The following is a 16,001-nucleotide window of genomic DNA, read 5'->3' as shown; positions in this document are numbered from 1 at the left end:
CCTGCTGCACTGGTGGTAGGTTTGGGTTTGTGCTGCTGTGTTTCACCAACTGGGCTGTTACCATACTTATATTATATTGGAAAAATTTCCAGCTCTATTCTTTTACATACTCAGCTCTGGAAAATCATTATCTGGTTATGCTGCCTCTCTCCATCCTTTATGGAAGAGATTGCAACTGTCTTGGCTTTGCTCAAAGCAGCTCCCTGCAACCAAACACAACTCATTCTCATCCAAATCAGATTTTACCTTCATACCTTTTTAATTAAAAAAAAAAACAAAGGCAATCTGCTTGTACAGCCTTTCCCAGCAGGAGACTTTGGCCCAAGACATGATCTGGTGGGTGCAACAGCAAATCGAAGCCAAAACACAGCAATAAAAAAAAAAAAAAAAAGGCAGAAAATTGTGGTTGCTCCCTTTTGTGTTAGCTGTGAATTAGTTCATGTGTGAAGCCATGGGATGAGTGGGGCAGAGGAAGGGGCTGTGTGGTTCAGTGTGTGACATGTCCATGGTGCATCCATGGCCTATATTTGGATATACAGGCTATAAAAAGCCTGGAACAAACAACCTCCTGCAGGACTCGGATCCCCTGTCCCTGCTGCCGGCTGCAGCAGAGAGCAGCGAGCCCACTCCAGCTTTTATCCCTTCTCTTGGTGTTCTCCAGGAAGATGGCGAAAGGCAGCATCTCCCTGCGCTCCCTGAACGAGACACTGAACAGGTGCTGGGGGGCTGGGGAGGGGACAGGGAGGGCTGGGACATGGGGCACCACGCCAGGGTAACCTGTGCTTCTCTGGAAACTTCTGTGGGCAGCAGGGTGGGGTGTAAACAGGGAGAGAGGAGCTCATGAACAGGCTTGATCTCTCCTTTGCTCACTGGGGAGGAAAGAGGGACAGAGCCATCAGCTTCATGGTGTTCATTCCCTGGCTGCCATCCCGGCTGTTTCCTGCAGGATTTGGGCAGTTGCTCCATCACCCATGGCCTGCAGCTGCATGAGGGCATTTGGTCTGTTCAGCCTGGAGGAGACTGAGGGGAGACCTCACTGAGGTTTACAACTTCTTCATGAGGAGGGACAGACACTGATCTCTCTGGTGCCCAGTGACAGGACCTGAGGGAATGGCCTTAAGTTGTGTCAGGGGAGGTTTAGGTTGGATATTGGAAAAATGTTCTTCTCCCATAGGGTGGTCAGGCACTGAAGAGGCACCCCAGGGAATGTCACAGCACCAAAGCTGCCAGAGCTCAAGAAACATTTGGACAATGCTCTCAGGCACAGGGTGGGATTGCTGGGGGGGCCAGGAGTTGGATCCTTTCCAACCCAGCATATTCTGTGTTTCTGTGAAATTCAGGCTTGCTGTTCTAATTGGAGATTTGAGGTGAACTTCTGATTTTCAGACCATGCCTCAGAGTCTGGAGGGTTCAAAGATAGGGAGTAAGCGGTTATCATGAGCAAAAAAAGACCCCTAAGAATGGACCTTTCTTAAAAGTTTAAGGAAAGCAAATCACCACCACTGGGGAATCAGGTGATGCTGATTCACCCTCCATTTCCAAAGCCTGCACTTGGCAGAGCAACGTGACCAACAGGTTCATGGACTTCCTGAAAAACAATCCAGCCTCAGCTGCCCCCACTGGCACTGCTCTGTGCTGGGCTGTGCAGCAGCAGGCACCAGTGGTGGTGGCTCAGAGCAGACATAAAGATATGAGCATGGATCTTCAAGAAAAAGAGTCAAAAGAGGGTCTGAAATTCTCAGCAGTTAGAGGCAGGCAGGATACTGTCCCCACTGTCTGGATTTTCACATTACTGGGAGGGAGGTGAGGGCCTGGCACAGAAGCTGTAGCTTCCCCTGCATCCCTGGAAGTGTCCCAGGCCAGGTTGGACGGGGCTTGGAGCAACTTGGTCTAGGGGAAGGCATCCCTGCCCATGGCAGGGGGTGGAATGAGCTGAGCTTTAGGGTCCCTGGTCCTTCCAACCCCAACCATTCTGGGATTCTGTGACATGGTACATTTAAAGGCAAACTATGCAGTGTTGAGACATTTAAAAGTCAAATCGGGTGTCAGACATACAACTGTGGTTTACCTGCAGTGAAAAGGATCCCTGTCCAGAGTATCACAGCTGATGGGATGCAGTACTTCTGCTCAGGAAATGAATGATTGTGTTGACAGACAGACAGCTGACAGACTTGGAAAGAATCTGCTCCTCCTGTCGAGGTACTGCTCATACTGTTGGTTCACCCACAGCCTGGCTGACTCTGATTCACACAATGGTGAACAAAAAGTAGCAACTGGAGACCTGACCAGAGGGACAAACAGTGAAACAACTCCTGAAAGAAAAAAGGGAAAATTAATTCTGTGGGAAACTGCTTGAAGAAGTGTGTGTCTAATGTACCAAGGAGTGAGGGAATGGGGAGAGCTTGGAGAAGTGTGGGATGCTGCACTGGCCTGGAAAATCAAACCCACAGAGTGACAGCTCCAAAATGTCATTTTCTGTAAATGCCTGAATAGCAGAAATAAGGTTTCACATAGAACCACACTTGCAGAGAATTGGGAATGCTGGAGCTTCTACTGCATGGCTTCCAAGTATGTTCTGTGTGCTAATGAGAGGAATTTTAAAAGCTTTCTGGTAAAGAATGGGGATGTGGTTTGTGTGTACACTACTCAGAGTCAGAGGTCACTGACTTAGTGGTAACTTCACTTACACCAAAGGAAAAAGTGTTCAGAGGTCATGATGGAAATGAAAACAGGAGGTTTAATCCATTCTTCCTCTTTTCATTCCAAACTTAGATCAAGAGGCAGCTGCACTCAGTCTATCAGAATTCACTTAGAGCTGTGGGAATTCAGTGTGGTATAACTGAACAGACATTTTTAGATCCAAAATCGGCAAATGCTGAAATGTTTGTTGCAGATGCTTAAAAATACAGAAGATTAATTTACAGACAGGCAATAAAAACAATGTTTGAGAGACAAAACTGGTCAAATAGTAAAGTGATGGACTGAAGGCTGCTGAGGAACTACTGCTGCACTGAGAGTAGCGTTAGTGATGAGATCTTAGATAACTTCACTCTTACTTGCAGAGGAGGAAGTTGGAGAATGGGCTGTGAGGAAGCTTATTTACCATGATAAAAAGCTGCAAACCAACAATTCACCGGCAAGAACACTCATTATCTGACAACCCAGCTCTGAAAGTCACTCATAGCAAACCCCAACTCACCTCACCTCAGTTTCTGCACTTGCTCTCTCTGTGCTGACAGATTCAATCCAATTATGACACATCAATCCTTCCAGTTCTTCTCAAGTCCTTACATTTCTACATGTCACCAGCTTAGTTTTCCAATTAAAGTTCTATTTTCGTCCCAAAATTCTTGCTGAAGCGAGAGGAGTCGTACATCAGTAAGAGGAACTTCACCAGGCTGCAGAGGAAGCCTCTAGCCTCAGGAAACAACAGAAAATCGTTAGACAAGCATCTCCACAATCGGTCAGACAATGAATTCAGGCCGGGGATACTTAGTAAAATATGCCACTGTTGAAATATTTTTATTTTCTCCTCATTCAGGTCAGCTGCAGACAGAATCCAAAGAAGGGTTTGGTTTGGAGAAGGGGGAGGCAGGAATAGAGACAGGCAGGGAGAGGGAGGAGCTGCTGCTAAGAAAAAAAAAGGCATTTTTGATCCATCTCTTATGACAAGAGGCATTAAAATACTGTGGGATGTATGTGAAAGAATGGGAAAATATTTGAAGGGTTTTGTTTTGGCTTTTTATCTTTTAATGTCATCACCAGCTGCTGTGTATTTTGTCCTTACAAAAAGTTCATCCAAAGATACAGGCAATGGAGTGTTTAACACAGGTAGGTCACAGAAGCAGGGAGCAAACTAGGAATGAAAAAAGGAAAAATATGTAAGTAATAATATTTGCTGATAGTGTAGTTATTGTTAGCTGATACATCCTGATGTTTTGCCAGTAAAATAAAAAGGAAAATCACAAAAAATTCTATAAGGAGTAGGTGATGTTCTGCTAGTAAATCACTATTGACTACATGGTACTGAGATAGCTGTTTAGTGCTTAGGAAGGAGCTTTGAATTATTTACATTAGCTTTCAGATCCTCAGGATTCTCAATAACACACCTTGATGTCAATCAGGTAACTGAGGAAAATGTGGAGAAAACTAGGTTTATAAAAACCACCCACAGTGACAGAAGCCGAGCACAGCCTGTATCTCCAGGAAAGAGAGAAATGGGTACAAAAATAAATACTGGCATTGCCTTGTACCTTGTCTCAATACAGCAAGTTCTTTTAAACAAGGCAGTTTTCTTCAGCAAAAGTGGAGTGGCTTAAAACTCAAAACCTCATCTTTATAATTTTCAGTTTTAAATAGGCAAAACCACAACAGATACCAAATAATGAAAAAGCAGTTAATAAATACAAGCTATGAAGTAGTTTTTATCACAGTCATTCCGTGGAAGGAGTTCTATTTAAAAAAAAGACTGCTGGTGGCTTGTTTATTATTTGCATAATCTTTAACCAGAGGAATAATGATAAGTTCTGCTCAATGTTAAATGAAAATGGTTCAAAAGACCATGACATTACAAATAAAAACATAAATCCCCTCAAAATGTGTTAGAGAAAAACCTATGCCACTGATAATGCATATGGTTGAGAGCCACAATTAGCTACATACTAATTTTGCAGCTGTATTTGGAGATGTCAGGATCTCTGCACCAGCAAACTGCCAAAAAGACCTGACAACAAACCTTGACTTTTACTGTTGTTTGTTCTCACAAACCGTGGGAGGACCCCCAGAACGGGGTCTGAAGCTGTTCACAATGCAATGCACAGCAGAAAGCCCCAATTCCTTCTGAAATTCCCTTACTCTCGTTTTCCACCGGCCAGAGTAGAAAGCAGGCTGCTGTCCCTGGAGGCTCGGTTCGCTCAGCTCGACTCCAGCCTGCAGAGCCTGGAGCACGAGTTTGACCGGCAGGCGGAGATGCTGGAGGAGGACCTGAGGCGGGATGTGCCCTGGGCACCTGCGGCCAGGTGAGCTCAGCCACGGAACAAACCGGGAAAAACGCCAATCACTTGGTTTTAACATTTTAAAAGTTTAATAGTAATAAAATGGTTAAAAAAATAGTCATATAATTATTACTATAATTAGAGTAATAAAAATTTGGACGATTTGGATTAGGACAATATGAGACAACAAAAACGAAGAGTTATGGACATCAGGGTACCTTTTTCTGGGAAACATAAGCCCAAAAAAGGACACACGTTAACAGAGGATTAACCCTTAAAAACAATAACCTGTTGCATATTCATACACCTCATCCATGATGCATAAATTCCATTCAAACACAGGATTCTGTCTGGTCAGTGTCAACTTCTTCCTCTTAATCCTAACAGCATCATCCTGCCGGAGTGAGGCAAGAAGAAGTTCGTTTCTTCTAATAATGGAGCAATAAATTCATCTTGTCTGGGAGATTTAGGTGTCCTGTGGCTGCTATCTCACTGCAGCGAGTCCTTTCTTCAAAAAAAAAATCTTCCATAGCATATTTTCTATTTTAACATTATGTTATAACCTAAAACTCTACTTAACATACTACTTAAGAAAATTAACACAGCATAACTTTTCAACATAACACATCTAATATTCATTTTAATATTTGCGAAAAGCAAATAGGCATTTTCCACAAAACCAAGGACCAAAGCCAGGGAGCAAAGCCCGGCTTCAAGCCCGCCCAGCCGGCCTTAGGCACTGTCGGGCATGGACCGGCCACGGCTCCCCCGGGCCGGCCGCGGCTCCCCAGGCCAGGCTGTGCCGGGCCTCAGCAGCCTCACAGGGCAGGATTTATCCCTCCCATCGCACCTAACGCTGCTCTCGGGCCGTGCGAAGCCATTCCCGCCCGACCTATCACAACAGCCGAGCCCGCCTTCCCTCTGAGGGCCTCTGTCTCCCAGCAGGCTCGGCGCAGCAGGTGGAAGAGCAGAAGGAGGAGACAGAGGAAGAAGAGGAGGAGAAGAAGGAAGGAGGAAAGGAGAAGAAACAGGAGGAGGAGGCGGAGCCCTGAGGCGGGCGGCGGGAACAGCCCCTGAGTGAGGGGCGGAGCGCAGCGCAGCGCCGCCGCCATTGCGGGAACCGCGGCCTTTGCCGCCCTCCGGAGCGGTGGGTGCCGAGTCCGCGCTGGGACCCTCAGGGGCTGGGGGTGACGGGGGGGGCCGCAGGGGGACCAGGGGCTCCCTTTTCCCTGGGCGCCGACCTCCTGGGGGTTATTTTTTATCAATAAAAATAGCGGAAATAATAAAACTCGCCTTAACGTGTATTTGTCTCCATGGAGAGTTTTCTGTGAGGAATGGCAGCCTTTTTTTTTTTCAAGGGCCTCCTGTCTCTAAAGCTGCCTGTTTAAAAAGGTTGTAGCTTAAATATCAGTGGGGTTTTTATTTTGCTGTATGTGTCTTTTGTTTTTTCTCCCACAGTATTGCTGGGCCAAGTGGAAAAATCGTGTGAGGAGACAGATGACCCCCACAGTTTCAAGTCGTACAAGAAGGTGGTGAAGTTTTAATTCTTAATTTATCTTGAGAAAAAAGGAATTTTAGCTTTATAGTCCTAGCTTAAGCAAGCAAATGAATGAGGAAGAAGCTGCTCTGCTCTGTTGTATTTCACCTTCAGAACGTGCTGGGATCAAGCTTGTGCCAAAAGCAGCTCTCAAAGAATGTGCATATATTGAAAAAAATGAGTGAATGGAAAGTTAAGGTAACTGGAGTAACAGTTACATCCAGAATATCCAGCATCTCTTATCATAGATAGGGAGAAGAGGGGAGTAACAGAGGTGGCTGGAAGAACTCTCACCTTCTTTTCCCCCCCTCTCCTTACCACCTCCTTGCTATTCCCAAAGCATCTGTTACAGCTCACAGAAAAATGCAGTAGGAAAAACTGGTACAGTTTTTCCATGAGTTCTGTAAAGCTCTGCTTCCTCCTCAGGAATCTCTCAGGCCCAGAGAAAAGCAACCACTTAAGCAGGCTTCTAAATCCACTAGCATTTTCTTGAAGTAAAACATTTTGTATTTTCCTGTTATATTTTACTTCCCGCAAGGAACATAAATGTTTCCTTTTGCTGTCAGGCCCTGATGTTGTCCTAGTGCTGTTCCTCTACCTCGAGTCAGTATGTCGAAGAAATCCAAGGCCCCGCTGTCCTTGTCCGACTGCCTCTGCCAGATTTGCATGGAGATCTTTGTGGAGCCTGTCACGCTGCCGTGCAGCCACACCCTGTGTAACTCCTGCTTCCAGATGACAGTGGAAAATGCCAGCCTTTCTTGCCCCTTTTGTCGGCGTCGAGTCTCTTCCTGGGCACGGTACAACACCCGCAGAAACACTCTGATCAACTGGGAGCTCTGGGAGAAGATTCAGAAGGATTACCCAGAGGAGTGCGAGCGCAGGATGAACGGACAGGATTTGGACGAGGAAAGTAAGTGAAATGTCACTTGTCCTGGGATGTCTGTGCTTTGTCACAGGAATTGCTGTGGGTGACTTCAGATGTTGGGAAATACAGAGCTGTGGGTATGCAGGTGTGTTAGTGCTGGTAGAAACAGAATTCTCCTGCAAAAGGGGCAGGAGAAAGGTGGGGAATGCCTCCTTCATTTGTAGCACAGAGGATAAGAATTACATTGGCTGGTGATTTCAGTGGGTACTTGTTCATGCCTTTGGTGTGGGGTATCAGTGCCTGGCCTTGTTCATTGCTCATTTGCAGCTGTAGCATCTGCATGCAGTGTGTTTGAGTGTGTGGGTGTGTTTCTTTATCATTGTCAAGTGAGTGAAGTGGTTAAAAGATTTTCAGGTGTTAGTTAGTTTGGTTGAAATTCCAGGGGTTCAGTCAATGCAAGAATCTGTGAGCTGAAAATTGTGGTGTCACAGAGAAGGAAGTGAAATCTGATTAACTTTTTGAAGAAGGATTTTGGGGTTTATGATGTTGCAAGCGCCCTTGGGGCACATTTTGATAGGTTTGCCTTAGAGCAACTTGTTCCACTTGCAGTGTTCTGAGGTCTTTTTAATGAAAGAGAGTGAAATACACAAATTATGGTCAGTGTACCAACAGAGAATGAATGAGAGAATGGTTTGGGTTGGGTGAGACCTTAAAGTTCATCCTATTCCACCTCTCTGCCATGGGCAGGGTCACCTTCCACTGGACCAAGTTACTCCAAGCCCTGTCCACCCTAGCCTGGGACACTTCCAGGGATGGGGCAGCCACAGTTTCTCTGGGAGACTTGTTCCATTATATTTGCTTTATATACAGTGCTTGGGCAACGCTGCCTGTTCCTGCCACTCTGTAACACCACGCTTTTCTACTGTGTAAACTTTATTCCTTGGTATTTTTTGCTTTATTCCTGCCTTTTTTCAATCACAGCACTTGATTTAAGTCAAGTCATTCTCATGACAGGGTATGGAGTTAAAATCCTTTGTTGTTGACTGTCATTACTTTGTTGACTTTGGTTTTTTCCTCTCCTTCCAAGTCTGTCTCCCCAAGCCACAGCACCAGCTGAGCAAGCCTGGGGAGCTGAGGCAGGAATATGAAGCAGAGATTAGTAAGGTAAGTCTAAAAATATGTTTACAAAGCATAAACGCTTTTTATCCAGTTATTTGAATTGTTCCTACAAACAGGTGTAATTTTATTTAATAATAAAGATACTTAAAAGGGCGCTGCAGCTGCAAGAACATACTGGTCACTCCTGAATCATGAATTAAATTGGTGGAAGAGATTTCTTTGTATTTGACATGAGGTGACATTCTTGATCTATACTTCCTGCCTCATCTCTCATTCAATGTACTTAAAAGTAGCAAATGTAGAAATTTGAAACTGTTTGGGCTTTGGTTTTATCTTTGTCTTTTTGATTTCCCTCCAAGTAAGAGGTTGCAACTAGATAACTTTCAGTAATGACCATAGAGCATTTTCTCTGTTCTTTGTTCACTCTGTTACCTTTGCATATTTGAAAATTAGTAAAGATTTTAAAGAATTCTCAATTTTGGCCTATTTAAGGATCCTTCCTCCAGTTCAGACACAGTAGCATTAAGATTTAGAGCTGGAATGTATGGGAATGCACCTTTCCCTGACAGCCCCTTGCTGGTGATTGCAGGAGAACATGAAGCAGAGGACTGGGGGAATTTCCAAAGACAGCTTTATTCTTGAAGTACTTTGCTCTCCTTGTGGAGTTGCTGGTACCTGATCTCCCAGCATATTTGCTGTAAGAAAGGCAGATGTAAAATTCCTGGCCTGCTGCTTTGGGTTTTGCATGTTTCAAGAAGAGAGATGTGCTGTCTTTGGGATATATAATGATAAAAGCAGGTTGAGCAAATGCTGTGGGACAGCTGGCATCCAGCCTTAGACAGAATTCTAATCCCACTTTCTCTGTAGATCCATGTACTTGGAGATCTTAGCTTTGTTACTAACACTTTGAAAAGGTGAAGAATGGAGTTGAACCTTGCAGTTTGATGGTATAATCTTAGAGAAACCAAAAGGTTTGCCACTGGGGTCAAACCCAAGGCTCTACACACAGCATCCATGTGATCCCTACATCTCTGAGACTCCTGCAATGAAATGCTGCTGAATTTTGTGACCAGTGAGTGGTTCAAGTTTAAGCAGTGTCAGCTGAGAGGTCCTGGTGTAAAGTGTGGCCCTGCAGTAGTAACCAGGTGGGTTTTTTCCAACACCTGCTTTAGGTGGAGGCAGAAAGGCGAGCACATGAACAGGAGGAGAACAAAGCGAGTGAGGAGTACATCCAGCGGCTGCTGGCAGAGGAGGAGGAGGAGCACAGGCTGGCAGAAGAGAGAAGGAAGGAGATGGAAAAGCAGCTGAAGCAAGATGAAGAGCTGGCCTGGCAGCTCAGTAACAGCCTGGTGAGTTAAATCGAGTGGGACAGCAGCAAATATCAATGTAGTGCAAGTAATTTGGACTTCTGAGAGCAAATGAAATTTGGAATAGTTCAAATTTATTTTAGTTGTAGTTGAAAGCTGTTGTCACCCCCCAGTACTTTAAAGCCTTGATTGACCATTGATTTTTGAAGCCTGTGTAATACACACTTGAAATCCAGCACCCACCATGTGTGCTGCATGTTTTCATTGTGAAACATTTTAAAGCATTGATTTTCTGCTGTATGCTTCCTTTTCCTCATCTTTTTTAAAATCCTTCTTTGGAAGAAATGAATATGTGTAACCTGTACTGGCAGAAAGGAACATACAGTGAAAATGTACCTTACCTCTTGGAGTTTTGGTTTTGGAGTTTTGTTTGTTTGTTTGTTTGGAAGTTTTTGTTTTTTGGGTTTTTTTTTTATTAATTTGTTTTGCTTAGTTGAATTTTTGCCACCCAGTGATGAAACCTGTGTACTTATTTGAGCAAAGCCTCCTGTCCCTCAGTGCTAGATCCAGGAAAGTGTACAGAACAGGTAACATTTCTTTCTCCAGAACCATGTGTTACTCACAGTTCTAGAATTCTTTGGACAACAGCAACTGATTCTGCAGCAAAATCTAAGCAGTTCCCTGAGGTTTCTGCAGTTTGTGTTGTGTTTTGGTTTACCTAATGCTATTTTTACTTGTCTGGAAGAATGAAGATCCTGAGGGACACGTGCCTGGCAGCCTGTCACCAGCACACAGCCTCTCCCTTCCAGCATCCCCACTGAACCTGAGCAAGGCAAAGAACAAACCAAGCAACTCTGGAGACATTCAGAAGTAAGGGATTCAGCCAAGTGTTTCTTTAATTATTGGCCTGTTTCAGTGTCCCTCTGCCCCATTTGCTATTTTGGAATGCTGTAGGCCAGCTTCCTGAGATAACTGGGGACAAATGTGAAGTTTTGAAGTTTAAAACATTTCCTCGTAGGAGGAGAAGGGAAACACTTGCCTTCTTGGTTTTTTTTTGTTTGTCAGAATGAACCTGATGACCTTGAATAATTCAAAGGACTGACAATTCAAGGACAAAATGTTTATCCTTTTTTTCTTTTGAAGGTATCTGTCTCCAAAGAATTATGGTATGTTTGGATCAGTATCATCCTCCAGTACCACAGGAAGAGGCAGGAGCAACTCTATCTCTGGGGTAACAAGAATCATTTTGTTACAAATCTCACAGTTACTAATTAGGGGATATTTTCCCCTTGCCTGTAGGGTTCCAGTCCTCTATTCCCCTTGCACAGTGGCACTGGGCAGGTTATATTGCCCCTTTTAAGCTACCTTTGGTATTCATGATTGCTAGTTCTGGAGCCTGCTGGAAGAGGGTGCACCCTGATTTACATCATTCTATGGCTGTCTGATCATTCCTGTGAGGCCTCCAAAGAAGATGAGCAGGCTTGCACATTTAGTCTGAATCACTGATAAGAGGAAAATGCTGTGGTTGTGGTTTCAGTCCTTTAGCTGGGCTTCTGCAGTTATTTTAAATATTTTCATTGTTATTAAACAGGTATTTTTAAAAAGAGAAGTATCTGAGTTGCTATCCCAGAGCACTCAGGCAATGCAGCCATGAGAAGTGAGTTTGGTATTTATTCACACCCATGGGCTTTTGATAAATTTACTTCATTAGTGGTGTCCTCCTTTTCTTCAGGAGACCAACAGCAATGAAGGCAGCAGTTCTGCAGTGCAGGATGAGCAAGAAGAAATGCCAACCCTGTCTCCACAGCTGACTAGTGTAAATAAAGATTCTGGAGCTAAGGATTCATTTTTGGAATCGTGCATGAACTATTTCAGTGCCTCAGCTTCAGGTGAAACTGCCACTGTCAAGCAGGAAAAAACACCAGGACCAAATGGTTTAGAAGATGGAGTTCCAGATGCACTTCATGGAACTACAGAAGGGGAAGGGTCTAGGACAGTTCTTCTTACATCCAATGGAGATGATGATGATGGAATTGAGTCAGACAGTGGCAATTTGACACATGTCCAAAGGGTAAACCTTGAAAAGGCTGATGGAACTTGTACCTCTGGTCAGTTAGGAATGAATTGTGTGATGTCTGTGTTGCCTGGTCTGGGGAAGGAGGCTGGACGCTCACAGGAAGAGACACCAGAAAAGCCACAGAACTCTAAGGAGACTCCCAAAAGGAAGTTAGTGGAGGTCCCAGCTGATGCCATGATTGACTTGGACATTCTTGATAAGAGGAGAAGAACCTTTTCAGAAAGTGTAGAAGACCAAGGAGAGCAGATGAATGATTTTAACTTGCAGACACAAAGAGCCTTTGAGCAGGAGTTCTATGAAAGGCGCAGGCAGGAGGAGCAGGACAGGCTCTTGGCTCTGCAGCTGCAGAAGGAGCTGGACAAGGAGGAAAGGACACTGAACAGACAGAAGGGCTCTCCTGATGAGTACCTGCTTCGTACCAAACCACCTCGCTCTGGGAAAGACTCTGCTGCCAGGAAGGGAAGCTCCAAGGGGGCAAAAGACTCAAAGGGATCAAAAAGTCAGGCTGAAAACAATCACCACAAGACTAGGAAAGGTTCCTGCAATGAAAACTGGCAGACCCCTGCCAAGGTCCGGGTGAAATCCCCCAGCATCAAGGAAGGAAAGGTTTTGAATTGTGTGGTTAATACCAGTGACACAAATGATATTTGTTCATTGCCTAAGAACAAGCAAAAGACAATCCTGCAGATGTTTAAAAGCCCTGTTGCAGAGTAGATGAGAGCCATGGACACATGGTGGAATGGGAATGGGAACTGTGGTGATGTTCTCCTGTGCTAGGCAAAGCTTCCCTAAGCAGTTTTGAGTGGTTGTCTTGGAGGGGAACCACTTTGGGCAGCAGTTCTGTGAGTTCTGAGACGTTCTAGCAACATACACCACCAGAATTTACCATTTTTTAATTGTTCCTTTCTTGAATATTATTTTCTAGCACTTGCAGCACTTCTTGCAGGTATGGGAGTATTTCTTATTTTCTAACTTGCATTTACATGGTTTGGAGTGTGAATACTGGTAGTGTTGGAAAGCAATGATAAGTGACGGTCTGATCTGGAAATGAGAATCTGAGGCCTTGAATGGAAAAAATGCCCATTCCATGGAGGAAGGAAATGGAAAACGAGTTTGTATTCCCAGCTGGCTGTCAGCTGCAAGGTTGAAGCTTCCCTCAGCACAAGCACTGTTCTGTAAATTGCAGCACCTTGCTGGAATTTCGGCTGTTGCTGCAATTGCATTGTTGGCACAGCCATTAACAGGAGTGTCAGCAGACAGCCACTCTTTCCCTCTTATGTGCTAACCCCTCCCTTCAACAAAAAGGAAACAAACACATCATTCTCCCCTGGCAAAGCCAAGGATCCTTCATGGATGCCAAGGCTGTGGGCTCCCATTCACCTCTGTTCACAGAGATCCCTCCTGCAGATCCCATTTTCCCTGTTACGAACAGGATACTTTTGTTTTCTTGTTGTTAATATCCTGTTAATGGTACCTATGAATGTACAATGGTGTTACCATACTTAATGCTGTTTCATTTTCATATCAAACTGGTTTGAATGTGATTAGAACAATAGTCCAGAAGCCAGTTATGACGGAGAAAGTTAAAAGGGAAAGAAGCAACTGAAGGCCGGAGTTGTCAGTAATGATAACTGTAATTAGAAATTCACATAACTGCCCTGCCTGGCAGTAACTGTTCCCCTCCATTTTTAGAGGCACTACTAAATACTGTTCCTGTTGGGTTTAAAACTGAACTCCTCAAAAAAATTCTAATTTAGATGTGGAGGTGCTGAGGCCTGTAGGAAGTTGAGGCTGGGGAAGAGGCAACCAGATCCTACTATGCAGAGGAAGTTTTCTTGTTTCATCTGTTGTTTTATGAAGCCATATTTTGGCTTTTTGCTTCTTTGGAGCTACTTTTGCACTGTCTGTGTTTGAAATGGAGCCAAGTGCCAGCTGCAGTGCTGAAGAGTGTGTGCTAGTCATCAAAGTCAGCAGATGTTTGAGTTCTGTCCTTTTTTTGAACCCCATTGATGACTTTAATTCTGTTCTAGGACGTTCCTAACAGACTTGTTTCTTCAGCAGCATCTTCTGATGGTTTAAGTTTCAAAGAAACAAATTTTATGGAAAGCATGACCAGCACACTGAGCCAAAAATATGAATTGTTGGGATTTTTTTTTTCCCCAGAGCCTGCACATCTTTATCATTGGTGGGCTCCTCATAAATAAATAAATATATGTTCTGTTCAGAGATGTTTTTTGAGAAAGTTACAACAGGTGACCAGTGGCAAATAATTTGCTTTTTCTCCTGCTGCCTCAGCCATTGTTCTGGAAGCTTTCCTTCAATATGGGTCTGTTTTTCCTTAATCCTTAACACAGTTGGGATTATTTTCTGGTTTACCCATGATGTCAAAAAAACTTAATTAAAGGGTTTTTTTTAAGGCAGAGCTTCTGACTGTTTCCATGCTGGTGACTCAGCCTGTCCAGTCAGGGTAAGCCTGTAAAAAAACAAACCCCATTTTCAAAGCAGAATACAAAAAAAAAAAATCAAAAACCAAGACTAAAAATTGATTGTTAGTTAAAACCCAAACTTAACTGCAAAATATACAAAACCTGTCACCTACAGCAGCAGCCTTATGTAAGATGGGATGCTGCAAGCCCCCAAATGATCCCATTCCTCACCATATCCATGGCACAATAAATCCTCACCAGGCATAATTTGGCTTTTAGATCTTCATTGTTAGAGGGTGGAATTTGGCTGAGTTGGTTTTGGTTGTACCAACAGCTTTTTTCTGACCCTGTGGTCTGGGAGCTTTTTGAAGGAGGTGAGATCAGCTTTGTTTTACTGGTGTTGGTGAAGCAGGAGTCTGTGTTTGAGATGGCTGAGCTGGTGTAACAGTTCACTGCTGCTCACCTGCCTTCAGCCCTGGTGGTTAATTTGTCTTGTTTGTGAACAAGCTCAGCTCATCCAACTGCCAGGAAAAACAAAACAAGTGCCAAAACCCCAAATACTTCACAGGCTTGGTTGCTTCTCTGAGCACCAGAGCTGCTGTGGGGATGGGAGACAATAAGAGAGGGAACAGATGGACCTGTTTCCATGGCAGTGAGGTAATAAATTATTAGAATTCTTGGGAAATCTCAGCTTTTTGTGGTACTCAGAGTTCACAGGTGTTACTGGCAAGGTGTTCAGCCTCAAGGCAGCCACATTCCTGCTGTGTCAGGAAACTGGAAAGGAGTAAAACATTCCTTTCCTGACATCCCTTCGGGGGGCCTGGGGATCAGAAACACCTGGTACAGTAGGTGGGGACAAATCCAAGGGTTTCCTCCTCTGGCTTTGTGACAGTGATGGCAGGGATGCCCTGTGGGTGCAGATGAGCTGTTCCTTGACCACCTCAGGTGCTGCCCCACAGAATCCCAGAATGGGTCAGGCTGGAAGGGACCTCAGTGGGTCCATCTGCTCCAGCAGGGCCATCCCAGAGCCCATGGCACACACTGTGTCCAGACAGCTCTGGGATATCCCCACTGAGGGAGACCCCACACCGTCTCTGGGATCTGTTCAGGGCTCAGGCACTGCCCAGGAAAGTTCTTCCTCATGTCCAGGTGGAGCTGCCTGGGCTCAGGCCCTGCCCGTGGCTCTGGTGCCATGGCTGGGCCTGGAGCAGAGCCCGGCCCTGCTCTGCCCCTCCCTGCAGCCAGGGCCAGCCAGGGCTGAGGGCCCCTCTCAGCTGGGGCTCCTCTCCAGGCTGAGCAGCCCCAGCTCCCTCAGCCTTTCCTGGGCACCCACATGCTCCAGGCCCTTCAGCATCTCCACAGCCTCCCCTAGACCTGCTCCAGCAGCTCCACGTGTCTCATCTCCTGAGGGGCCCAGAGCTGGACACAGCACTGCCAGGCTGGACAGAGGGACAGGATCAGTCCCTGACCTGCTGGCAGTGCTCTTCCCAGTGTCCCCCAGGGTCCCACACGCCCTTCTGGCCCCCAGGACACTCTGCCGGCTTGGGGACAGCTGGGTGCCTGTCAGAACCCCCAGGTCCTTCACCGCAGCGCTGCTCTCCAGCGGGTCAGCCCCGGCCTGTGCCGGTGATCCGGGCTGTTCCTGGGTGTCTCCCTGCCCACAGCACTCGGCCCGC

General features: G+C 45.3%; 1 protein-coding gene across 1 annotated transcript; it reads left to right on the top strand.

Annotated features, from left to right (window-relative positions):
* The first annotated feature begins 4,909 nt into the window (after positions 1 to 4,909).
* RNF168 (ring finger protein 168) lies at positions 4,910 to 14,319 on the top strand. Its single transcript, XM_071437289.1, has 9 exons — positions 4,910 to 5,018; positions 5,940 to 6,141; positions 6,453 to 6,523; positions 7,098 to 7,441; positions 8,484 to 8,560; positions 9,688 to 9,864; positions 10,568 to 10,692; positions 10,966 to 11,053; positions 11,555 to 14,319. Exons 4-9 carry the CDS (start codon positions 7,141 to 7,143, stop codon positions 12,611 to 12,613), a joined length of 1,827 nt encoding a protein of 608 aa, XP_071293390.1. The 5' UTR covers positions 4,910 to 5,018; positions 5,940 to 6,141; positions 6,453 to 6,523; positions 7,098 to 7,140; the 3' UTR covers positions 12,614 to 14,319.
* The last annotated feature ends 1,682 nt before the right edge of the window (positions 14,320 to 16,001 follow it).

The sequence above is a fragment of the Agelaius tricolor genome, unplaced genomic scaffold (genome assembly GCF_023055355.1).
Source record: "Agelaius tricolor isolate 1412-34295 unplaced genomic scaffold, bAgeTri1.0.p SCAF_12, whole genome shotgun sequence".
NCBI lineage: Eukaryota > Metazoa > Chordata > Aves > Passeriformes > Icteridae > Agelaius > Agelaius tricolor.
This window is presented reverse-complemented; position numbering and strand designations above follow the sequence as displayed.